Source organism: Bolinopsis microptera, chromosome 13 (assembly GCF_026151205.1).
Source record: "Bolinopsis microptera isolate Bmic1 chromosome 13, MBARI_Bmic_1.0, whole genome shotgun sequence".
In the NCBI taxonomy this organism is placed as follows: Eukaryota; Metazoa; Ctenophora; class Tentaculata; order Lobata; family Bolinopsidae; genus Bolinopsis; species Bolinopsis microptera.
In genome coordinates, this window is record NC_087084.1 from 11,081,672 (window position 1) to 11,107,010 (window position 25,339).

General features: G+C 40.3%; 11 protein-coding genes across 11 annotated transcripts in view; 10 read left to right on the forward strand and 1 right to left on the reverse strand.

The window, feature by feature from the left end:
* Window positions 1-25,339, reverse strand: part of LOC134825542 (uncharacterized) — a 71,351-nt gene that overhangs the window by 36,484 nt on the left and 9,528 nt on the right. Inside the window, exons 9-14 of the mRNA XM_063837774.1 lie at window positions 24,555-24,663; window positions 23,380-23,465; window positions 20,503-20,583; window positions 20,029-20,146; window positions 13,349-13,459; window positions 13,044-13,136 (exon numbers count right to left, since the gene is read on the reverse strand). Of these exons, the coding sequence (XP_063693844.1) occupies window positions 13,044-13,136; window positions 13,349-13,459; window positions 20,029-20,146; window positions 20,503-20,583; window positions 23,380-23,465; window positions 24,555-24,663 (598 nt within the window). The remainder of the gene's footprint in view (window positions 1-13,043; window positions 13,137-13,348; window positions 13,460-20,028; window positions 20,147-20,502; window positions 20,584-23,379; window positions 23,466-24,554; window positions 24,664-25,339) is intronic.
* On the forward strand, window positions 692-1,321 carry LOC134824931 (calmodulin-4-like). The gene has a single exon (XM_063836945.1). It carries the CDS (start codon window positions 693-695, stop codon window positions 1,314-1,316), a length of 624 nt encoding a protein of 207 aa, XP_063693015.1. The 5' UTR covers window position 692; the 3' UTR covers window positions 1,317-1,321.
* LOC134824935 (calmodulin-4-like) lies at window positions 1,635-2,263 on the forward strand. The gene has a single exon (XM_063836950.1). The coding sequence runs from the start codon at window positions 1,635-1,637 to the stop codon at window positions 2,256-2,258; it is 624 nt and encodes a 207-aa protein (XP_063693020.1). The 3' UTR covers window positions 2,259-2,263.
* On the forward strand, window positions 2,559-3,202 carry LOC134824934 (calmodulin-4-like). Its single transcript, XM_063836948.1, has one exon. The coding sequence runs from the start codon at window positions 2,574-2,576 to the stop codon at window positions 3,195-3,197; it is 624 nt and encodes a 207-aa protein (XP_063693018.1). The 5' UTR covers window positions 2,559-2,573; the 3' UTR covers window positions 3,198-3,202.
* LOC134824932 (calmodulin-4-like) lies at window positions 3,293-4,267 on the forward strand. The gene has a single exon (XM_063836946.1). The coding sequence runs from the start codon at window positions 3,471-3,473 to the stop codon at window positions 4,134-4,136; it is 666 nt and encodes a 221-aa protein (XP_063693016.1). The 5' UTR covers window positions 3,293-3,470; the 3' UTR covers window positions 4,137-4,267.
* LOC134824937 (calmodulin-4-like) lies at window positions 4,454-5,077 on the forward strand. The gene has a single exon (XM_063836951.1). It carries the CDS (start codon window positions 4,454-4,456, stop codon window positions 5,075-5,077), a length of 624 nt encoding a protein of 207 aa, XP_063693021.1.
* On the forward strand, window positions 5,176-6,021 carry LOC134824933 (calmodulin-4-like). The gene has a single exon (XM_063836947.1). The coding sequence runs from the start codon at window positions 5,351-5,353 to the stop codon at window positions 6,014-6,016; it is 666 nt and encodes a 221-aa protein (XP_063693017.1). The 5' UTR covers window positions 5,176-5,350; the 3' UTR covers window positions 6,017-6,021.
* LOC134824938 (calmodulin-4-like) lies at window positions 6,269-6,958 on the forward strand. The gene has a single exon (XM_063836952.1). The coding sequence runs from the start codon at window positions 6,284-6,286 to the stop codon at window positions 6,953-6,955; it is 672 nt and encodes a 223-aa protein (XP_063693022.1). The 5' UTR covers window positions 6,269-6,283; the 3' UTR covers window positions 6,956-6,958.
* Window positions 9,874-10,807, forward strand: LOC134825546 (calmodulin-4-like). Its single transcript, XM_063837778.1, has one exon. The coding sequence runs from the start codon at window positions 10,133-10,135 to the stop codon at window positions 10,802-10,804; it is 672 nt and encodes a 223-aa protein (XP_063693848.1). The 5' UTR covers window positions 9,874-10,132; the 3' UTR covers window positions 10,805-10,807.
* On the forward strand, window positions 11,087-11,780 carry LOC134825548 (calmodulin-4-like). The gene has a single exon (XM_063837780.1). The coding sequence runs from the start codon at window positions 11,123-11,125 to the stop codon at window positions 11,744-11,746; it is 624 nt and encodes a 207-aa protein (XP_063693850.1). The 5' UTR covers window positions 11,087-11,122; the 3' UTR covers window positions 11,747-11,780.
* On the forward strand, window positions 12,004-12,694 carry LOC134825547 (calmodulin-4-like). Its single transcript, XM_063837779.1, has one exon. The coding sequence runs from the start codon at window positions 12,019-12,021 to the stop codon at window positions 12,682-12,684; it is 666 nt and encodes a 221-aa protein (XP_063693849.1). The 5' UTR covers window positions 12,004-12,018; the 3' UTR covers window positions 12,685-12,694.

Consider the following 25,339-nt stretch of genomic DNA (forward strand, 5'->3'; position numbering starts at 1 on the left):
CTTTCAAAAATATAATTCTAGGTTTCCTTTTGTAGTGACTAGAAGTTCGTTAGGTGAACCACTGCCAGAGTGGTTGTCGTATACTTGTTGGTTCTAAGGTTTTACTTTTTGGTTCTAAGTCCACCTCAATTCATATTGCTCTATACTCATATTATACTGTAGCAGTCAACAATCATTCAGATTGAGTTCAGGGTTTATGCAATCGTAATCTCTGTTTGATAATTTTACCAAGTCCTTAAATAAGCTGTTAGATTGTTAAATTCTATATGATGTTAGAAGTTATTGCAAGATTTAATCCTACACCCCCATCAGAGGGTTTCAGACTTGCAAAAGTATTCACATCATATTGAAAAGCTTGTCAGTCAACCTTGTAATATTTCTACTTTTCGACCTATTACTTTCTTAGAACGTTTTTTATCTGTCAGTTGTCAGACATTTGTTGTAACGCAGAACAGATAGAGTGCCCAGCCCATTTCCATCCGATATTTTAACAAAAAATGACCTTACTCGTTAATATCATGGCTGGTTAAATTATAACCGTTAAAACCCAAAAACCGCCAATATTTAAACGCCATATAATATTAATGAGTATCAGTAAGTAAAGTTTTATTAGTAATTTGTAAAACGTAAGTTATATATTATACAGCTATCTCATTCCTTAATACTTTAATATTGTAGCTAAGTGCATCAAGATGCCAGGACTCGACGAGACCAACAACGAGAGTTACAAATACCTGAGGAGCGTGGGTAACGACTGGCAGTTCAACGTAGAGGATCTCCACCCCAAGATGGTCTCCCGACTCTACAAGAGGTTCGACACCTTCGATCTGGACTGTGACGGCAAAATGGAGATCGACGAGATCCTGTACTGGCCCGACAGAATGAGGCAGCTGGTAAACGCTACTGACGAACAGGTCGAGAAGATGAGGGCTGCTTGCTACACCTTCTTCACCAACAAAGGAGTGGATCCAGTAAACGGACTTCTCAGGGAGAACTGGGTTGAGTCTAACAGAGTCTTTGCTGAGGCTGAAAGAGAAAGGGAACGACGTGGTGAAGCCTCCATGATTGGTCTCTTGTCCAACGCTTACTACGATGTCCTGGATGATGATGGTGATGGTACCGTTGATGTTGATGAACTAAAAACCATGATGAAAGCTTTCGATGTGCCCCAGGAGGCTGCTTACACCTTCTTCGAGAAGGCTGACACAGACAAGAGTGGAAAACTGGAGCGACCTGAGCTGGTGCATCTGTTCAGAAAGTTCTGGATGGAGCCCTACGATCCTCAGTGGGACGGTGTCTACGCTTACAAATACTAAACAGATTCATGGACTCAATAGACTAATATATTCTCCGATATTTACCCTCCATAGCCTTTACATTGAGCTTCTCGGCTTAACAGTCGGATATTCTTTGTAATTTCAGTTTTACAGTGATACAATGATACATTAATATATAAAGATTCGGTTTTTCATTTTTTCGTCTATGATTCAAATCACATGCAACAGATAAAATTTGATCATTCTTCTTTAACATCTTTCTCCTGCATTATTCATAACATTTTTCAAATATCAATTCGAAAAAATACCATTGAGATGATTACTAATCAATCCACTATTCTAGCTAAGTGCACCAAGATGCCAGGACTCGACGAGACCAACAACGAAAGTTACAAATACCTGAGGAGCGTGGGTAACGACTGGCAGTTCAACGTAGAGGATCTCCATCCCAAGATGGTCTCCCGACTCTACAAGAGGTTCGACACCTTCGATCTGGACTGTGACGGCAAAATGGAGATCGACGAGATCCTGTACTGGCCCGACAGAATGAGGCAGCTGGTAAACGCTACTGACGAACAGGTCGAGAAGATGAGGGCTGCTTGCTACACCTTCTTCACCAACAAAGGAGTGGATCCAGTAAACGGACTTCTCAGGGAGAACTGGGTTGAGTCTAACAGAGTCTTTGCTGAGGCTGAAAGAGAAAGGGAACGACGTGGTGAAGCCTCCATGATTGGTCTCTTGTCCAACGCTTACTACGATGTCCTGGATGATGATGGTGATGGTACCGTTGATGTTGATGAACTAAAAACCATGATGAAAGCTTTCGATGTGCCCCAGGAGGCTGCTTACACCTTCTTCGAGAAGGCTGACACAGACAAGAGTGGAAAACTGGAGCGACCTGAGCTGGTGCATCTGTTCAGAAAGTTCTGGATGGAGCCCTACGATCCTCAGTGGGACGGTGTCTACGCTTACAAATACTAAACAGATTCATGGACCCAATAGACTAATCTATTCTCCGATATTTACCCTCCATAGCCTTTACATTGAGCTTCTCGGCTTAACAGTCGGATATTCTTTGTAATTTCAGTTTTACAGTGATACAATGATACAGTGATATAAAGATTCGGTTTTTCATTTTTTCGTCTATGATTCAAATCACATGCAACAGATAAAATTTGATCATTCTTCTTTAACATCTTTCTCCTCATTATTCATAACATTTTTCAAATATCAATTCGAAAAAATACCATTGAGATGATTACTAATCAATCCACTATTCTAGCTAAGTGCACCAAGATGCCAGGACTCGACGAGACCAACAACGAGAGTTACAAATACCTAAGGAGCGTGGGTAACGACTGGCAGTTCAACGTAGAGGATCTCCACCCCAAGATGGTCTCCCGACTCTACAAGAGGTTCGACACCTTCGATCTGGACTGTGACGGCAAAATGGAGATCGACGAGATCCTGTACTGGCCCGACAGAATGAGGCAGCTGGTAAACGCTACTGACGAACAGGTCGAGAAGATGAGGGCTGCTTGCTACACCTTCTTCACCAACAAAGGAGTGGATCCAGTAAACGGACTTCTCAGGGAGAACTGGGTTGAGTCTAACAGAGTCTTTGCTGAGGCTGAAAGAGAAAGGGAACGACGTGGTGAAGACTCCATGATTGGTCTCTTGTCCAACGCTTACTACGATGTCCTGGATGATGATGGTGATGGTACCGTTGATGTTGATGAACTGAAAACCATGATGAAAGCTTTCGATGTGCCCCAGGAGGCTGCTTACACCTTCTTCGAGAAGGCTGACACAGACAAGAGTGGAAAACTGGAGCGACCTGAGCTGGTGCATCTGTTCAGAAAGTTCTGGATGGAGCCCTACGATCCTCAGTGGGACGGTGTCTACGCTTACAAATACTAAACAGATTCATGGACCCAATAGACTAATATATTCTCCGATATTTACCCTCCATAGCCTTTACATTGAGCTTCTCGGCTTAACAGTCAGATATTCTTTGTAATTTCAGTTTTACAGTGATACAATGATACAGTGATATAAAGATTCGGTTTTTCATTTTTTCGTCTATGATTCAAATCACATGCAACAGATAAAATTTGATCATTCTTCTTTAAAATCTTTCTCCTCATTATTCATAACATTTTTCAAATATCAATTCGAAAAAATACTATTGAGATGATTACTAAACAATCCACTATTCTAGCTAAGTGCACCAAGATGCCAGGACTCGACGAGACCAACAACGAGAGTTACAAATACCTGAGGAGCGTGGGTAACGACTGGCAGTTCAACGTAGAGGATCTCCACCCCAAGATGGTCTCCCGACTCTACAAGAGGTTCGACACCTTCGATCTGGACTGTGACGGCAAAATGGAGATCGACGAGATCCTGTACTGGCCCGACAGAATGAGGCAGCTGGTAAACGCTACTGACGAACAGGTCGAGAAGATGAGGGCTGCTTGCTACACCTTCTTCACCAACAAAGGAGTGGATCCAGTAAACGGACTTCTCAGGGAGAACTGGGTTGAGTCTAACAGAGTCTTTGCTGAGGCTGAAAGAGAAAGGGAACGACGTGGTGAAGCCTCCATGATTGGTCTCTTGTCCAACGCTTACTACGATGTCCTGGATGATGATGGTGATGGTACCGTTGATGTTGATGAACTGAAAACCATGATGAAAGCATTCGATGTGCCCCAGGAGGCTGCTTACACCTTCTTCGAGAAGGCTGACACAGACAAGAGTGGAAAACTGGAGCGACCTGAGCTGGTGCATCTGTTCAGAAAGTTCTGGATGGAGCCCTACGATCCTCAGTGGGACGGTGTCTACGCTTACAAATACTGAACAGATTCATGGACCCAATCGACTAATCTATTCTCCGATATTTACCCTCCATAGCCTTTACATTGAGCTTCTCGGCTTAACAGTCGGATATTCTTTGTAATTTCAGTTTTACAGTGATACAATGATACAGTGATATATAAAGATTCGGTTTTTCATTTTTTCGTCTATGATTCAAATCACATGCAACAGATAAAATTTGATCATTCTTCTTTAACATCTTTCTCCTCATTATTCATAACATTTTTCAAATATCAATTCGAAAAAATACCATTGAGATGATTACTAATCAATCCACTATTCTAGCTAAGTGCACCAAGATGCCAGGACTCGACGAGACCAACAACGAAAGTTACAAATACCTGAGGAGCGTGGGTAACGACTGGCAGTTCAACGTAGAGGATCTCCACCCCAAGATGGTCTCCCGACTCTACAAGAGGTTCGACACCTTCGATCTGGACTGTGACGGCAAAATGGAGATCGACGAGATCCTGTACTGGCCCGACAGAATGAGGCAGCTGGTAAACGCTACTGACGAACAGGTCGAGAAGATGAGGGCTGCTTGCTACACCTTCTTCACCAACAAAGGAGTGGATCCAGTAAACGGACTTCTCAGGGAGAACTGGGTTGAGTCTAACAGAGTCTTTGCTGAGGCTGAAAGAGAAAGGGAACGACGTGGTGAAGACTCCATGATTGGTCTCTTGTCCAACGCTTACTACGATGTCCTGGATGATGATGGTGATGGTACCGTTGATGTTGATGAACTGAAAACCATGATGAAAGCTTTCGATGTGCCCCAGGAGGCTGCTTACACCTTCTTCGAGAAGGCTGACACAGACAAAAGTGGAAAACTGGAGCGACCTGAGCTGGTGCATCTGTTCAGAAAGTTCTGGATGGAGCCCTACGATCCTCAGTGGGACGGTGTCTACGCTTACAAATACTAAACAGATTCATGGACCCAATAGACTAATATATTCTCCGATATTTACCCTCCATAGCCTTTACATTGAGCTTCTCGGCTTAACAGTCAGATATTCTTTGTAATTTCAGTTTTACAGTGATACAATGATACAGTGATATAAAGATTCGGTTTTTCATTTTTTCGTCTATGATTCAAATTACATGCAACAGATAAAATTTGTACATTCTTCTTTAAAATCTTTCTCCTCAATATTCATAACATTTTTCAAATATCAATTCGAAAAAATACTATTGAGATGATTACTAAACTATCCACTATTCTAGCTAAGTGCACCAAGATGCCAGGACTCGACGAGACCAACAACGAGAGTTACAAATACCTGAGGAGCGTGGGTAACGACTGGCAGTTCAACGTAGAGGATCTCCACCCCAAGATGGTCTCCCGACTCTACAAGAGGTTCGACACCTTCGATCTGGACTGTGACGGCAAAATGGAGATCGACGAGATCCTGTACTGGCCCGACAGAATGAGGCAGCTGGTAAACGCTACTGACGAACAGGTCGAGAAGATGAGGGCTGCTTGCTACACCTTCTTCACCAACAAAGGAGTGGATCCAGTAAACGGACTTCTCAGGGAGAACTGGGTTGAGTCTAACAGAGTCTTTGCTGAGGCTGAAAGAGAAAGGGAACGACGTGGTGAAGCCTCCATGATTGGTCTCTTGTCCAACGCTTACTACGATGTCCTGGATGATGATGGTGATGGTACCGTTGATGTTGATGAACTGAAAACCATGATGAAAGCATTCGATGTGCCCCAGGAGGCTGCTTACACCTTCTTCGAGAAGGCTGACACAGACAAGAGTGGAAAACTGGAGCGACCTGAGCTGGTGCATCTGTTCAGAAAGTTCTGGATGGAGCCCTACGATCCTCAGTGGGACGGTGTCTACGCTTACAAATACTAAACAGATTCATGGACCCAATTGACTAATCTATTCTCCGATATTTACCCTCCATAGCCTTTACATTGAGCTTCTCGGCTTAACAGTCAGATAATCTTTGTAATTTCAGTTTTACAGTGATACAATGATACAGTGATATAAAGATTCGGTTTTTCATTTTTTCGTCTATGATTCAAATCACATGCAACAGATAAAATTTGTACATTCTTCTTTAAAATCTTTCTCCTCAATATTCATCACATTTTTCAAATATCAATTCGAAAAAATACCATGGAGATGATTACTAAACAATCCACTATTCTAGCTAAGTGCACCAAGATGCCAGGACTCGACGAGACCAACAACGAGAGTTACAAATACCTGAGGAGCGTGGGTAACGACTGGCAGTTCAACGTAGAGGATCTCCACCCCAAGATGGTCTCCCGACTCTACAAGAGGTTCGACACCTTCGATCTGGACTGTGACGGCAAAATGGAGATCGACGAGATCCTGTACTGGCCCGACAGAATGAGGCAGCTGGTAAACGCTACTGACGAACAGGTCGAGAAGATGAGGGCTGCTTGCTACACCTTCTTCACCAACAAAGGAGTGGATCCAGTAAACGGACTTCTCAGGGAGAACTGGGTTGAGTCTAACAGAGTCTTTGCTGAGGCTGAAAGAGAAAGGGAACGACGTGGTGAAGACTCCATGATTGGTCTCTTGTCCAACGCTTACTACGATGTCCTGGATGATGATGGTGATGGTACCGTTGATGTTGATGAACTGAAAACCATGATGAAAGCTTTCGATGTGCCCCAGGAGGCTGCTTACACCTTCTTCGAGAAGGCTGACACAGACAAAAGTGGAAAACTGGAGCGACCTGAGCTGGTGCATCTGTTCAGAAAGTTCTGGATGGAGCCCTACGATCCTCAGTGGGACGGTGTCTACGCTTACAAATATTAAACAGATTCATGGACCCAATAGACTAATATATTCTCCGATATTTACCCTCCATAGCCTTTACATTGAGCTTCTCGGCTTAACAGTCAGATATTCTTTGTAATTTCAGTTTTACAGTGATACAATGATACAGTGATATAAAGATTCGGTTTTTCATTTTTTCGTCTATGAATCAAATTACATGCAACAGATAAAATTTGTACATTCTTCTTTAAAATCTTTCTCCTGAGCATTATTCATAACATTTTTCAAATATCAATTCGAAAAAATACCATGGAGATGATTACTAAACAATCCACTATTCTAGCTAAGTGCACCAAGATGCCAGGACTCGACGAGACCAACAACGAAAGTTACAAATACCTGAGGAGCGTGGGTAACAAGAAAACAACAATTTTCAAGAAAACAACAATTTTATTTAGTATCAATTAAAGCAAACATAAATATATTTTATATATAACTAGCAGGACCTTTTTACCAGATATCTTAGGGGACTTGGAGTAGCAAGAGAATGGATAGAAGGTATATACCTAATACAAAAATACGTCAAAAAGAATCCAGGGTGATACAGGATCGGAGAGTGCAGACCGTAAAGTTTACGCACCCACCCTTGCCTCCTAAATTCTTGGTTGGGTAGGCATTTATGCGAACTTGGTCGTTTATACTCCAAGTCCCTTTGTTAAAAATTAATAAAATTTATCTCAGGAGTTAACTTCATTCAACAATAATAATATCAATATCAATTTATCACATAAATTTAACTATCGAATACAGGTTTGATTATCGAATATAGGTTCGATTATCAAATATAGGTTCGATCTGATATAAATTTGTAAAATAAAATATTTAATTATTAAAAACATTACATCAAGTGGTTAAAAATGGATCTGAAAGCTTATCAGCTTATAGTTCAATCATGATAGTAATATTAGGTGTGTGCTGCTGCATGTGCAATTTAATTACTGTAATTTAAAATTGGTTGGAGTCCAGGTATCTTTTAAGTCAGCTGCCTGTGATTGTACTAATAGTGCTTTGGTTCTCAATTTTATCAAGTTAATGGAAGTTTCTAGGCAATTGCTTGAAGTTAAAATTTTTTTATGAACTGTGTTCCAAAGCTTGGCTGCATTAAACAAAAAGGTATTTGATTTATTTAGAAGAATAACAGTTAGACTCGTTGCACGGTTTGAAATGTTGATGGCCTCATAAAGGGAGTAGGGGCAGTGGTACTTGATAATCTTAGAGAATTCTAAAATGCAGTGATATTTGTACAAGTTTTGAGCCGTTAGAATTTTTAGTCTATTAAAAATGGGTTTTGTATGCTCCTTTTCAAAGTGTTTATGGTCTAATTTTTGCATACCATACGGTCTAGTACGTGCACATGTTGATTGTTTATCTAAATATGAGTCGAGATCACCAAAAAGGATCCTTACACAGTGCTTCTGTGTGATAAAAAGACTGTCATTTGATCGTTCTTTAAGGACAACGCCCCAAACACTTATACCATAACTGAGATGTGATTCAAAGAGAGCATTATATATTTTCAAATATAGTTCACCAGGTATCGAGTGTCGAATTCTACAGATTGCACCAGTCATGGACCGAAGTTTTTTACGAATGTAGTGCATATGGGCAGCCCAGTTTAACTTACTATCTATAACAATACCTAGGAATTTGGTATCCTTGACTTTAGTAATAACCTTACCATCGATGAATATTGACCTAGACTCATCTAGCAGGTTAGCAAATGGTCTGGTCCTTGCACAGGTCTCATCATATTCAGAGGCAGGTTTAAAATGGATGTAGCAACATTTAGACATATTGATATGGAGTAGATTACATTTCATGTAAATCGACACATGTTTAAGAACTAAGTTTGCTTTTTTGTATGTTGCTTCTCTAGATGGTCCTGATATAAAGATATTAGTGTCATCAGCATAAAGTACAAATTTCACCTCACTGTCAGAAAAACAGTTCACTATATCGTTCATATACAGTAGGAAGAGTAACGGCCCTAGAATTGACCCCTGTGGTACCCCAAATTTCACATCCAATGTTTCTGATGGTACATCGTTATACATAACATACTGCTTTCTGTTAGTCAAATAGCTTTTAAGTAAGGTAAGTGCTGTGCCCCTAATACCATAGGAGTTTAATTTGCTTAGAAGAATGTTGTGGTCAAGGGTGTCGAAGGCTTTGCTTAAGTCAATGAATATTCCTAAGACATGTTTATTGCCAGCTAGAGTCTTTGTAACGGAGTCTATAGATTTGTGTAGAGCATGAGTGGTGGAATGACCTTTTCTAAATCCAAACTGTGAGTCTGTCAGTAACTGTGAGTCTGTCAGTAACGACTGGCAGTTCAACGTAGAGGATCTCCACCCCAAGATGGTCTCCCGACTCTACAAGAGGTTCGACACCTTCGATCTGGACTGTGACGGCAAAATGGAGATCGACGAGATCCTGTACTGGCCCGACAGAATGAGGCAGCTGGTAAACGCTACTGACGAACAGGTCGAGAAGATGAGGGCTGCTTGCTACACCTTCTTCACCAACAAAGGAGTGGATCCAGTAAACGGACTTCTCAGGGAGAACTGGGTTGAGTCTAACAGAGTCTTTGCTGAGGCTGAAAGAGAAAGGGAACGACGTGGTGAAGACTCCATGATTGGTCTCTTGTCCAACGCTTACTACGATGTCCTGGATGATGATGGTGATGGTACCGTTGATGTTGATGAACTGAAAACCATGATGAAAGCTTTCGATGTGCCCCAGGAGGCTGCTTACACCTTCTTCGAGAAGGCTGACACAGACAAGAGTGGAAAACTGGAGCGACCTGAGCTGGTGCATCTGTTCAGAAAGTTCTGGATGGAGCCCTACGATCCTCAGTGGGACGGTGTCTACGCTTACAAATACTAAACAGATTCATGGACCCAATAGACTAATATATTCTCCGATATTTACCCACCATAGCCTTTACATTGAGCTTCTCGGCTTAACAGTCAGATATTCTTTGTAATTTCAGTTTTACAGTGATACAATGATACAGTGATATAAAGATTCGGTTTTTCATTTTTTCGTCTATGAATCAAATTACATGCAACAGATAAAATTTGTACATTCTTCTTTAAAATCTTTCTCCTGAGCATTATTCATAACATTTTTCAAATATCAATTCGAAAAAATACCATGGAGATGATTACTAAACAATCCACTATTCTAGCTAAGTGCACCAAGATGCCAGGACTCGACGAGACCAACAACGAGAGTTACAAATACCTGAGGAGCGTGGGTAACGACTGGCAGTTCAACGTAGAGGATCTCCACCCCAAGATGGTCTCCCGACTCTACAAGAGGTTCGACACCTTCGATCTGGACTGTGACGGCAAAATGGAGATCGACGAGATCCTGTACTGGCCCGACAGAATGAGGCAGCTGGTAAACGCTACTGACGAACAGGTCGAGAAGATGAGGGCTGCTTGCTACACCTTCTTCACCAACAAAGGAGTGGATCCAGTAAACGGACTTCTCAGGGAGAACTGGGTTGAGTCTAACAGAGTCTTTGCTGAGGCTGAAAGAGAAAGGGAACGACGTGGTGAAGACTCCATGATTGGTCTCTTGTCCAACGCTTACTACGATGTCCTGGATGATGATGGTGATGGTACCGTTGATGTTGATGAACTGAAAACCATGATGAAAGCTTTCGATGTGCCCCAGGAGGCTGCTTACACCTTCTTCGAGAAGGCTGACACAGACAAGAGTGGAAAACTGGAGCGACCTGAGCTGGTGCATCTGTTCAGAAAGTTCTGGATGGAGCCCTACGATCCTCAGTGGGACGGTGTCTACGCTTACAAATATTAAACAGATTCATGGACTCAATAGACTAATATATTCTCCGATATTTACCCTCCATAGCCTTTACATTGAGCTTCTCGGCTTAACAGTCAGATATTCTTTGTAATTTCAGTTTTACAGTGATACAATGATACAGTGATATAAAGATTCGGTTTTTCATTTTTTCGTCTATGAATCAAATTACATGCAACAGATAAAATTTGTACATTCTTCTTTAAAATCTTTCTCCTGAGCATTATTCATACCATTTTTCAAATATCAATTCGAAAAAATACCATGGAGATGATTACTAAACAATCCACTATTCTAGCTAAGTGCACCAAGATGCCAGGACTCGACGAGACCAACAACGAGAGTTACAAATACCTGAGGAGCGTGGGTAACGACTGGCAGTTCAACGTAGAGGATCTCCACCCCAAGATGGTCTCCCGACTCTACAAGAGGTTCGACACCTTCGATCTGGACTGTGACGGCAAAATGAAGATCGACGAGATCCTGTACTGGCCCGACAGAATGAGGCAGCTGGTAAACGCTACTGACGAACAGGTCGAGAAGATGAGGGCTGCTTGCTACACCTTCTTCACCAACAAAGGAGTGGATCCAGTAAACGGACTTCTCAGGGAGAACTGGGTTGAGTCTAACAGAGTCTTTGCTGAGGCTGAAAGAGAAAGGGAACGACGTGGTGAAGACTCCATGATTGGTCTCTTGTCCAACGCTTACTACGATGTCCTGGATGATGATGGTGATGGTACCGTTGATGTTGATGAACTGAAAACCATGATGAAAGCTTTCGATGTGCCCCAGGAGGCTGCTTACACCTTCTTCGAGAAGGCTGACACAGACAAAAGTGGAAAACTGGAGCGACCTGAGCTGGTGCATCTGTTCAGAAAGTTCTGGATGGAGCCCTACGATCCTCAGTGGGACGGTGTCTACGCTTACAAATACTAAACAGATTCATGGACCCAATAGACTAATCTATTCTCCGATATTTACCCACCATAGCCTTTACATTGAGCTTCTCGGCTTAACAGTCAGATATTCTTTGTAATTTCAGTTTTCAGTGATACAATGATACAGTGATATAAAGATTCGGTTTTTCATTTTTTCGTCTATGATTCAAATTACATGCAACAGATAAAATTTGATCATTCTTCTTTAAAATCTTTCTCCTCATTATTCATAACATTTTTCAAATATCAATTCGAAAAAATACCATTGAGATGATTACTAAACAGTCCACTATTCTAGCTAAGTGCACCAAGATGCCAGGACTCGACGAGACCAACAACGAGAGTTACAAATACCTGAGGAGCGTGGGTAACGACTGGCAGTTCAACGTAGAGGATCTCCACCCCAAGATGGTCTCCCGACTCTACAAGAGGTTCGACACCTTCGATCTGGACTGTGACGGCAAAATGGAGATCGACGAGATCCTGTACTGGCCCGACAGAATGAGGCAGCTGGTAAACGCTACTGACGAACAGGTCGAGAAGATGAGGGCTGCTTGCTACACCTTCTTCACCAACAAAGGAGTGGATCCAGTAAACGGACTTCTCAGGGAGAACTGGGTTGAGTCTAACAGAGTCTTTGCTGAGGCTGAAAGAGAAAGGGAACGACGTGGTGAAGCCTCCATGATTGGTCTCTTGTCCAACGCTTACTACGATGTCCTGGATGATGATGGTGATGGTACCGTTGATGTTGATGAACTGAAAACCATGATGAAAGCTTTCGATGTGCCCCAGGAGGCTGCTTACACCTTCTTCGAGAAGGCTGACACAGACAAAAGTGGAAAACTGGAGCGACCTGAGCTGGTGCATCTGTTCAGAAAGTTCTGGATGGAGCCCTACGATCCTCAGTGGGACGGTGTCTACGCTTACAAATACTGATCATCAAACATAAATGAGTTAATTCACCTTTGGACATGTACATTCAGTTTCACTTTGACTTTCACGGTTTTCACTTTTGAATCCTGATTTTTGTGATATGAATATGGAGTCCTTATTCATATCTCGAAAATCAGGTTTTGGACTATGGTTTTGCAAATTATAAATTATATTTGTTTTTGAGATTTGATTGTCATTTTGCTGATCATAAATATCTTGAAAAGTTCAACCAATTTTCCTCGAAAATGAAGCATTTTCCATTCTATTATACAGATAATTTGACAATATCAATAATCTTAGATTTAATAATTATAGTTAGCACCATAATAATATCAGTATTTCTGCTGAAATACTCCACATACCTTAATAAACATGGCCTTCTTGAGCAGTTCATATTGTTCGAGTAGTTCTTCTTCCGCTCTCACCCCATCATACCTCAGTCTCCAGTCATTCCTCTGGCAAAGGGTTAAAATTGGTTAGAATGAGAACTTTTATGAACTAATATATTATACAGTAAGGATTCTATTGCAGTAAAAGTGTATTATAATTACATTATAACAAATACAATGTATTATAATTGCATTCAAAGTATAATAAGGTGTAATATTATATACTAACTTTGTTGTGTATTATATAACGGTTAAAGTATAATGAATATAACAAATACCAGTTGTCGGATGTATGCTAGAGCGTCCTCCAACTCATCCTGGCTGGATGAGAGAAGCTTTATGTGATCTTCCTCATCTAGGTCAGAGAAGAGGAGGAATTGCAGGTACACCTGAGTGACAGTGTGTTATCATTTAGTTGTCATGGTAACGGTGTACTATAATTCAGGTTAGATTGTGATTACAGCTCTGTTTCTTTTAGATTAGGGTGCCCTACAGAAAGAGAATAGAACAATATTGTTAAGTTTTGTCATGCTCATCAAGTTTTGTATTTTCGTAATAACGTAGTAACGTGGCTTAGAATATAATGTGTAAAAATCTCAACTGACCATAAAGTTAGGAGCTGTAACGTTTCTAAATCATATCAAAAATCAAACTTTTGGAAAAACAATCAAAAATCGGCAAGTTTCCATAAACGATATTTTATGATCGTCGCCGATAATCGCTTATTGAGCGCTTTTTCGGCGTTTTTTTAAATAAAACCGTTTACAATCGCTTTTTTTACGATTATAAACAGTTCAAAAAAAATCGCTTATAATCGACTATAATTGATGTCATAATTCAAAAAAGCGCTTTTTTGAATTTAAAAGCGCTTATAAGCGCTTTTAAGCGCTTACTAGCGTCGCTGAGCGATTTGAAAGCGGTTTTCCAGTAGGATTGGCGCCAAAAACGGGTGGATAAGCGGTTGGCTGGATAAGCGATTCGTAGGCGCTTTTTTGAACCATTTATAAGCGATTATAAGCGCTTATAAGTGGGGTGCAATTTAGCTGTTTGTAAAGCGCAAACAAAGCGCTTATAAGCGCTTTTAAAATTGAGTCAGGAAAACGCTATATTACATCTTATAACCGCTTATAATCGATTATAATCGCTTTTTTAGAAATCGCTTATAACGGCTAATTCATCGCTATTTTACCGCTTTTACCGCTTTTCCTATCATCCATGGCCAGGTGAGCAGGAATTAAAAAGCGCTTATAAGCGCTTTTTCGATGCTGCCCCTAACCTGGTCGGAACGGGGTAGTGCCTGGAATTTAAAAGCTTTTATAAGCGCTTTTTCAATGCTGCCCCTTACCTGGTCGGAACGGGGGAGTGCCCGGAATTAAAAAGCGCTTATAAGCGATTTCTCAATTCCCCTTTGGCTTTACCTGGTCGGAACTGGAAATCAGAGTGCCCGCTTATAAGTGCTTTTCTGTGCAACCTGGGCCTGGGGTGCACCGGCAGAGTCAGATCAGGATTTAAAAGCGCTTATAGGCGCTTATGATCGCTTTTCTACCGCTTTTCCTATCACCCATGGCCTGGTTGGCAGGAATTAGAAAGCGCTTATAAGCACTTTTTCAATGCTGCACCTAACCCGGTCGGAACGGGGGAGTGCCCGGAATTAAAAAGCGCTTATAAGCGCTTTCTCAATGCCCCTTAAGGCCACAGGGGGGGGGGGGTCCGAGGTCGATTTTGCGATTTTGAGATATGTTGTAGAGCTCGATCTAAATTTTCAAATGCTTTTGTCCTTACCGAAAACAAAGTTTCCTATTTGAAGATATCGCGCGTTGAATTTTGAGGTTTACCTGTAATTCTATTGTAAATGAAAACTTTAAATGAAATCGTGTTCAAAATCTATCTTCTTTTTCAGTTTATGACTTAGAACCTTGTAACTTGGCAACAATGTTCTTCAAGGTATTTTGAGTTTTTGTTATGTAACGATTTATGATATCTTGCTCCAAAGCTGAGATATGAGGTTAACCATGAGTGCGGGTTAAAAAATTTAAAATGGTTAACCTCATAAAAAGAGTTAGGAGCAAAATTACAACGATCGTTACATAACAAACTTTTAAATTTATGTCAGGAACATAAGTTCCAAATTTGAGGTGAAATGGATAAAAACTCTAGGAGAAGATAGATTTTGAAGTCAAAAATTCGAGGTTTTCAGGAGAGGCAAAAAACTGTTTTTTATGTTATGTGATTTTTGAGAATTTTGCCTTTATTTGTATATTTTTCAAAGTTTAACTGCTGAAATTACACAAAAACAATAAAAACAAAGCTTATCGTAGTTTTCAGTTGTAATGGCATCAATATTTCTGCCCTCCATTATCGATTTATCAAAAAAATGAGGTTAAATGAGAATTGGTTAACCTCATTTATAAAAAAAAGTAAAATAGCTACAGACAAATGAGTGGTGGCAAAGTATCCACCACAAAAATATATATTGATTCAAAGCATAATGTTTTTTTGCATTTTTTGAGGCCTCGACCCCCCCCTGTGGCCTTAACCTGGTAAAAGTCGCGTAATTTGACCAAATTCGGTGATTTTTGTCGTATTATTTCGGACACTTTCCTTGTAAGTCTATTAGTAAGCTCAACAATTTTTGTTGCAATCGGAGGTCGGGAAGGATACTCAATAACTTTTTGTTTGAAGAAAATTGTGCTGGCCGAAATTAGCGCTAAAAACCATACTACTATACAGTCGGCACGCGCGGCTCACTGTCGATGGCGGACTACCTATCTGGATAGAGCAACGGCAGCACGTGACTAAAAGTAAAACGGTTTTTGCCCATGTAACTCTCCAGGGAAGTATTTTTACCCTACTTCATGGCGGGTGATTCGGGATCAGCGTCCAAAAAATACACCGATTCAGATCAATATCATACCCAAAGGCCTTTTCACAAGAATTTTCTTAAAATTTGGGCGAGCGATTTAGTAGAAGCGCTTGTTACCTCATCAATTTTATCGAAATCGAACGATGCAGTACAAAGATATTCCGTTTTAAACTTCATGGTAATATTGAAGTAGAAAAAAGTTCGTCGCTTGCTATTAAAACATGTGCTCCTTCATAAATAGTATCATTATCGTGATCAAACCTCTTATTTATGGGCCTGCCAGTCTCTTCTGAAGCACGAATGAACTTAATTTCTACTGTCCGAGAAAAGTTCAGAATTTTCTCTAAACACCCATTTTTGAATTTTGTAAATCGGTGGTCCGGAAGTGGAGTTATGGTTTAATGAAAATTGTTAGTTTAACGCTGTTTGTATTGTCATTATCAGAAGTGACGAAAACATATGTCACCCCACTGTATCTAATAACCAGATTTTACAAGCTATCTCAGCACGCGCGCGGCTTTTCTAGCGTATACATTACTTTTTTTCCTATTGGTACTCAGCGTGCTTGACCATTGACGGATGTTACTCGTCTAAATTTCTTCGAAGTAGCGCGCGCCGCTTTCTTCTCGAAATATCACTTGCCCGATGGCAAGTGCTACGAAGTAGCGCGCGCCGGGCCAGATCATTAACAATGGTCAATCAGCGTGCACGTGTTTTTTATGTCCACGATTTGCGATTGATTATGAACAAGTACTTAAATCATAAATGCTGGTCACGCACACACTAACTTTCAATGAGCACCGCACTTTTTTCAGACGTCGTGATTCGCTCAGCCCGACTAGAGATTCCTTGGAATAACATGAACAGGCCTGTCATACTCGTTGACAGACTGAGCGTGGCCCAGCGCAATAATTTAATTTCATATACTATACTTTTCTTTTGCAAGTTCTGAATGTGAAGTGTGTATGACTGATGACGCAGCGGGCATCGACCGCCACCGTACCAGGACAACCGCCACCATTAACAACATATAAATAAACGCTTGCAAGCGCTTAACAATTTCTGACAATTATTGTCGGAGAACTTTGCCGCGCCGTGCACTTAGCCTTTTTGCTTGGCTTCTAGATCGCCAGTCAAACAACTATGTTTAAATCCATGTTGATAAATGATAGATAAAGCGGTAAAAACCAGTAATAAAAAGTGATTGTAATCGCTTATAACCGCTTTTCAAATCCTGACTCCCGCCAGTGCATGACAGGTTTAGGGGCATCGAGAAAAGCGCTTATAAGCGCATTTAAATTCCGTGCACTCCAGGTGAACGGATGTTCAGATTTGTGCTTATAATTGTAAGTTTATAACTTACCAGGACGCACGCCGAGTTGGACTCAACGTAATATCTGAAACAAATATTTTACGAGTATCGCCCGTTAAGCTTATAAGCGCTTTCTAATTCCTGGCACTCTCCCTTGTAAGCGCTTTCTAATTTCGGGTACTCCCCGTTCCGACCAGGTTAGGGGCAGCATTGAAAAAGCGCTTATAAGCGCTTTCTAATTCCTGCCAACCAGCCCATGGGTGATGGGAAAAGCGGTAGATAAGCGATCATAAGCGCCTATAAGCGCTTGTAAATCCTGACTCTGCCGGTGCACCCCAGGTTGCACAGAAAAGCACTTATAAGCGGGCACTCTGATTTCCAGTTCCGACCAGGTTAAGGGGAATTCAGAAATCGCTTATAAGCGCTTATTAATTCCAGGCACTCCCCCGTTCCGACCAGGTTAGGGGCAGCATTGAAAAAGCGCTTATAAATGCTTTATAATTCTTGCCAACCAGGCCATGGGTGATGGGAAAAGCGGCAGAAAAGCGATCATAAGCGCCTATAAGCGCTTTTAAATCCTGACTCTGCCGGTGCACCCCAGGTTGCACAGAAAAGCACTTATAAGCGGGCACTCTGATTTCCAGTTCCGACCAGGTTAAGGGGAATTGAGAAATCGCTTATAAGCGCTTATTAATTCCAGGCACTCTCCAGTTCCGACCAGGTAAGGGGCAGCATTGAAAAAGCGCTTATAAGCGCTTTTAAATTCCGGGCACTACCCCGTTCCGACCAGGTTAGGGGCAGCATCGAAAAAGCGCTTATAAGCGCTTTTTAATTCCTGCTCGCCTGGCCATGGATGATAGGAAAAGCGGTAAAAGCGGTAAAATAGCGATGAATTAGCCGTTATAAGCGATTTCTAAAAAAGCGATTATAATCGATTATAAGCGGTTATAAGATGTAATATAGCGTTTTCCTGACTCAATTTTAAAAGCGCTTATAAGCGCTTTGTTTGCGCTTTACAAACAGCTAAATTGCACCCCACTTATAAGCGCTTATAATCGCTTATAAATGGTTCAAAAAAGCGCCTACGAATCGCTTATCCGGCCAACCGCTTATCCACCCGTTTTTGGCGCCAATCCTACTGGAAAACCGCTTTCAAATCGACCAGGTTACTGTTAGGGCCTAGGGGCAGCATTGAAAAAGTGCTTATAAGCACTTTTTAATTGCTTATAAGCACTTTCTAATTCCTGCCAACCAGGCCATGGGTGATGGGAAAAGCGGTAGAAAAGCGATCATAAGCGCCTATAAGCGCTTTTAAATCCTGACTCTGCCGGTGCACCCCAGATTGCACAGAAAAGCACTTATAAGCGGGCACTCTGATTTCCAGTTCCGACCAGGTTAAGGGTAATTGAGAAATCGCTTATAAGCGCTTTTTAATTCCGGGCACTCCCCCGTTCCGACCGGGTTAGGTGCAGCATTGAAAAAGTGCTTATAAGCGCTTTCTAATTCCTGCCAACCAGGCCATGGGTGATAGGAAAAGCGGTAGAAAAGCGATCATAAGCGCCTATAAGCGCTTTTAAATCCTGATCTGACTCTGCCGGTGCACCCCAGGCCCAGGTTGCACAGAAAAGCACTTATAAGCGGGCACTCTGATTTCCAGTTCCGACCAGGTAAAGCCAAAGGGGAATTGAGAAATCGCTTATAAGCGCTTTTTAATTCCGGGCACTCCCCCGTTCCGACCAGGTAAGGGGCAGCATTGAAAAAGCGCTTATAAGCGCTTTTAAATTCCGGGCACTCCCCCGTTCCGACCAGGTAAGGGGCAGCATTGAAAAAGCGCTTATAAGCGCTTTTAAATTCCGGGCACTCCCCCGTTCCGACCAGGTAAGGGGCAGCATTGAAAAAGCGCTTATAAGCGCTTTTAAATTCCGGGCACTACCCCGTTCCGACCAGGTAAGGGGCAGCATTGAAAAAGCGCTTATAAGCGCTTTTAAATTCCGGGCACTACCCCGTTCCGACCAGGTTAGGGGCAGCATCGAAAAAGCGCTTATAAGCGCTTTTTAATTCCTGCTCACCTGGCCATGGATGATAGGAAAAGCGGTAAAAGCGGTAAAATAGCGATGAATTAGCCGTTATAAGCGATTTCTAAAAAAGCGATTATAATCGATTATAAGCGGTTATAAGATGTAATATAGCGTTTTCCTGACTCAATTTTAAAAGCGCTTATAAGCGCTTTGTTTGCGCTTTACAAACAGCTAAATTGCACCCCACTTATAAGCGCTTATAATCGCTTATAAATGGTTCAAAAAAGCGCCTACGAATCGCTTATCCGGCCAACCGCTTATCCACCCGTTTTTGGCGCCAATCCTACTGGAAAACCGCTTTCAAATCGCTCAGCGACGCTAGTAAGCGCTTAAAAGCGCTTATAAGCGCTTTTAAATTCAAAAAAGCGCTTTTTTGAATTATGACATCAATTATAGTCGATTATAAGCGATTTTTTTTGAACCGTTTATAATCGTAAAAAAAGCGATTGTAAACGGTTTTATTTAAAAAAAGCGCCGAAAAAGCGCTCAATAAGCGATTATCGGCGACGATCATAAAATATCGTTTATGGAAACTTGCCCAAAAATCATAATCAAAGATAGAAGGATTGTAATAATATTTTTAATATTTTGTCTTATCAAAAATTTAAAATTTTGATATTTTTGATCAAAACCCACAATCTAAGAAGGATTGTAGTATAGACTCCTTATATGGGCATGACACGTAAAGGATTGTAATTTACTCACACACTGGGCTTCATGTACGCGGTGTAACAACACAAGACAGTGTCTGAGCGTGTTCTGGGAGGATGTGAGAGATAGGACAGGAGGGAGGGATAGTGGGGTGAGGGGTAGTCCTGTTAAACTGTGTGATGTTAATTCGGTGTAATAATATCTAAAAAGTACGTTAACTTACAATGTGTTGATTCAAGCCCTTGTTTTTAAATTAAATAATGTACTGATAATTTAGAGGATACCTAGTAATAACACATTATATTTCATTTGATTTGCAAAATGTTCACTTACACACAATATATTCCTAAAGTAACTAAATATTTCCCTGCTAAGTTACTTAGAGAACTACTTAGAGGTCGTCAGAGAGCGTACATCTCTCAACCATACCACAGAACAGACACTATGATAGCTACTAGCTACCGTAGTAAATCTAGTACCGTTACCAAGACAACTGATTCTATCTCTAAACACTAGCAGAGTATGTACCTGTCGTAGTCGTCATCAAATATGATTCTGGTAACTCTATACCTTGCTAGATCGTACCACCTGTCGTAATCCTCGAATAACCTGAGATAGTAATACATCAGCTGTAGATTGAATATATGATTAAACTTCTAATATTCTAGTTTTAAACTAATTACAACACTACAAATCTATTACATTTATTGAGAATTATGTAATGTAACGTGATGGAAATATTTTAAACGGGCATATCCTGTCCAAACCTAGGATGCACTACATGAAGAATTCGTTGTAACTTTGTTTGAAAAGCATTAATACTGGTAATTGACCAAGAGGTTTTTCAGGGTATCACGAATATTTAAAACTTCAGGTGAAAATCGACCTTAGTTTCTCCTACCACAGAAGATGAAGATGAATATTTGTTAAGTTAAGGAGTAATTTAATTTTATGATTACTAATTAAGTTATTAGTATTCCTAAAAAATCCATGAAATAGGGCTTAACATGTGTATTGTGTAATTTATACAAACAAAACCCCGATTTACCGCGAACCCCGATTTACTGCGGATATTTCCTTTCCCCCAAACTCCGCGGTAAATCGGGGTTTTACTGTATCATAGTATTCTATTAAACAATATACAATATTATTTATAACTATAATATATAGGTGGTATATAGTACATACCACCTATCATACTACCATACCAACTTCTCATGTTCCAATGAGTGACTGGAGAGTGGAGATGTAGGTAATTATTCCATATATGGTATAATTACCCCCAGGTAACGCTCTACAGCTCCTCTCCTAGTCTGACTGTAGAACTTTTTAATACACTCGAGCTGTGTGTTATTTGCTGCTGTTGTGCGTTATTTAGTTGCAGTATTTAGTTTATTTAAATTATTTAGGTTATTTAGGTACCGTACTTAGTTTATTTGAGTTATTTAAGTTATTTAAGTTGCTTAAGTTATTGAGTTGCCGTATTTAGTTTATTTAAGTTTTTTCAGTTATTTAAGTCCTTTAAATCATTTAGTTACCGTATTTAGTTTATTTGAGTTATTTAAGTTATTTAAGTTATTTAGTTCTGAGTTAAGTTGCTCTTTTTATCGTGTGGTTTAGTTATAAGCTACTCGATTCATTTGTTTGATACAAGTTTAAAGTGCTAGTTAACTTAAAAAGTAAAGCCTTATTGTATAGCCATCCCATGGGTATGTTTCATGTTGCTACTATTATAGCGACTATCCTTATTCCTTACGTGTATTGTGTATATGTAGGTTATTCTTTTGTCACCAATAATTCGACACAAGTAAATATTCCCATATAACTATATATGATGTACATAATGTTATCATGTTATTGTGTAACCAATGCAGACGGGCATTATATGCTATGTTATTGATTCTAGGGCAAAATTTTTAGTGTTCCCGTTTGTTGCGACAAAGGTCAGTACGCATACGTTGGTTCTCATAGCCATCTTTTATATTTGAGACTTATGACTTTGCAGATGAAATTATGGTGTAACTCCTCATACTAAGGTACAGTTTCTTTGACACGATCTCAAAGTACCCGTCTTGGAGAATTTTAGCAGGTAACTTTATCGATCTTTTTGACAGTTTTGAATTGCTAGCCCGACATCTCGCCAAGTGAACAGCAGTGGTCTAGACGTATCAGTTGACTGACCTGGACTGCAGAGGGCACGGCTCTAGAACATATTTAGCCGAGCTCATTCGTATCTGAGCTGGATCATTGAACTTGACATTATTTCTAAGAGCTGAGGTAATTCAGCCTGAACATACCGGCGAAGAATTATCCGGGCGATTTAATAATAAATCTCGTTGGCTCTAAGATGCCAATCTAAGATGCTAACATGTTGGAACTGAAACAACATGGTCGGTAACACGACTCCAGTCCGACAGCACTATTTTCTTGTGTTTGAAGTGATATCTAAAATTTGGCACATAGAACTTCACCCAAACTTGTACAGATTATTCGTCTTAAAGCTATCTTACTATCTGGGAAGTTTCAAGAAAACCTATTTTCGGAGTCGGACAGGAGTCGCCCAATCAACATGGTCGCCTCCAGGATAGAATTACTAACAACTAATTCATGATTTCCCGTAGGAGTGAGCTTAAAAGCTTTTTCCTAAATTGAAATAACTGTTTTCTCCTCTGTGGTCTGCAATACACTGGTAAAGCTCAATACTCACTACACATCACACACCACCTCATACATATTATATAGGACTGCCGCGCCGGATCCCAGTTCAGTTTGTTACGGAGTTGTATATTAACAGGAAACGATGTAACAGAGTCGATATATTTTAATGTTGCCATAGGGTGGCTAGTCCCCATACATCGTAGTCCGATAGTTTCACTGCATCTAAATATATACAAAGGTTATAGTGCTTTAAGCTATTAATTATAAGTGTCCTATCGTTCGTGTGTCTGCAGATTTACAAAAGTAAAATGAACGACTGTTATGTTTTTGGAAATTTGATATTGAGCTGTACTAAGCTACTGACATTACTATTCTATTAATGTTATTAGGGTGTATTGTTATGCAGTATGTTGGATTATTAGGCTGTATTTCGTGCATAGTGTACAAGTTTTGTTGCTCAGTATTACGATTGTGGCCCTCGAGGCAGTGGCTCACGCTCTGTTGATTGTCAAGTAGTTTGTAGATTGTTTGTAGATTATAGTTTGTAGATTGTTTGTAGATTGTAGATTATTATTGTTTATATCATTTAGATTTAGAGGTGATTCTTAGAACGTACCAAGGAAAGAGTGGTAGGTTTTTTAAGTAGATTGAAATATTTTATTCGTATTTCATGATACAGTAGTTTCTTAAGTGATTGCTGATATTTCCTGAATTTCCTAAATTTCTATAAACTAATTTTTAACAAACCTCTCTTCTGGAAGGGGTGACACGTGTTCAACTAGTGACACACTGAGAACACTTGGTCTGAAGGCTGTCTCAACTGTAGCTCGGTACTGTAAGGGTTAGTGGTTAAATAGGTTATCACGTGTGAAGGAGTCACGTGTGAAGGAGTCACGTGTGAAGGAGTCACGTGTGAAGGAGTCACGTGTGAAGGAGTCACGTGTGAAGCAGTCACATGTGGGTTATTGTTTAAAATAAGTCCCTCACCCCTTGTCAAACTATGCCTCACAAATTCGTATTCTGCCTCTGCCCTCTTGTCGAAGTGGAATCAAACGCTTTAGTAACTTTGTACGGATCTCATATTTTAAGTGCTCCCCAGCTCTGCACGTGACTACTTTGCACGTGACTACTTGGCACGTGACTGTTTTGCACGTGCAAGATGAGCATATTTCAGTACAATCATTGAGCTACAGTCTGAGACTGAAACATACTCAAAAATAGTCACAGACACCGGCTAAAGACAATAACCATCTGATTTAACAGCTGTTTAGTTCAACAAGTTATCAGTGTCTAGAAGTGCTTAGTACTTAGTACTTAGTACTTAGAGTCTAGAGTCTAGTGTTTAGTGCTTAGTGGTTGGGTGTTTAGTGAGTTTTCCTTAAAGCTCTATGAGGGTGGTGGTTGCAAGACGTGTTCTCTCAGCATGTTACTAATGTGGTACAGTTTCTAATTGGCTAGTTTATTGATATTTCTAACTGGTTAGTACATTGTTTATTTTATGGGAGTCTAAAGACTGGTTTCTGTCACTCGTGTTTACATATCGTTTTATAGGATTGAAGTTCTAGATAGATTAGGATTTGATAACATGATCGTATATGGTTTGTTGTAGTTTATTATTATGGTTATTAAAGACATGTTAATATGTCTGTCTCGCCGGTTGATTCATCTGGCGATTAACATTTCAATACATTAGAGTACCGGACCTAATATTGTAGGATACCGGCTGAACAGAGCTAAAGTGCCTTTATCTAACGTAACATCTCACACGTGCAAACTAAACACGTGTGGAGCAGACACGTGCAACCCAAACACGTGCGAAGCAAAGGAAAATAGCAGTCACGTGAGAGCTAAGTGAAGGTCACGCGAGTAATCCAATCATAGAAAATAGGTACTATAGTCTTATAGTGGAGTATAAAAGTGACCTGATGAAAGTAGAGCAGTGCTAGCATAGTATCTCTCTCTCTTGAGCCCCACACTCTACCCATTCCTCCTGAGAGTTGCTTCTTCAACAGCTCCAGCTCTTCTCCTAGTCTGAAATACAATAGTTGTTTATTACTTTAATTTTCTTGCTCCTGAAATATAATGATTTAAATACATTGATATTCCAGTTCCTCACTGAGCCTGAAAAAACAGTAGTTTTGATATATATCATTACTTCCGTTTTATGACTGTTACTTTACAAGCCGTCGGCTAATGGATGTTGCAAGTTAACAAAACTGCAACCCGAATAGCCCATGAAGCGTTTGCGATCGCGTTTATATTTATATTATAAATCTGGGCCAATAGAGACTTTATCATCAACCGGGCTCCAATAAAAATAAAACCACCGTTTCTTTACATCATAACTTTAATTAAAAGCCCAGTAACTCCCTCTCCATATTCTCGTCTCAAGACCAGTGTCACTATTTAAATTATAGTATTGTAAGCCTCAGTAGAATTAAATTGTCATGTGATAACCTCTGCTGACAATGCCAGGAGCCATACATACCAAATATTCTGAATACCCTAAATATGCTAAATGTGCTAAATATTCAAAATATTTAGGGTCACTATTTAGCTGATTTAGACAGACACAAAATAGTTTAGCAGTCACGTTTAGCACTGTTCCACCTTGTTTACTGTATCTAGGAGGAGTGGAGCGCATTATTATCATATAATTACAATTTCTTCCCTTTCTTACATTGAATTAAACTGGAGTCCTAGGTTA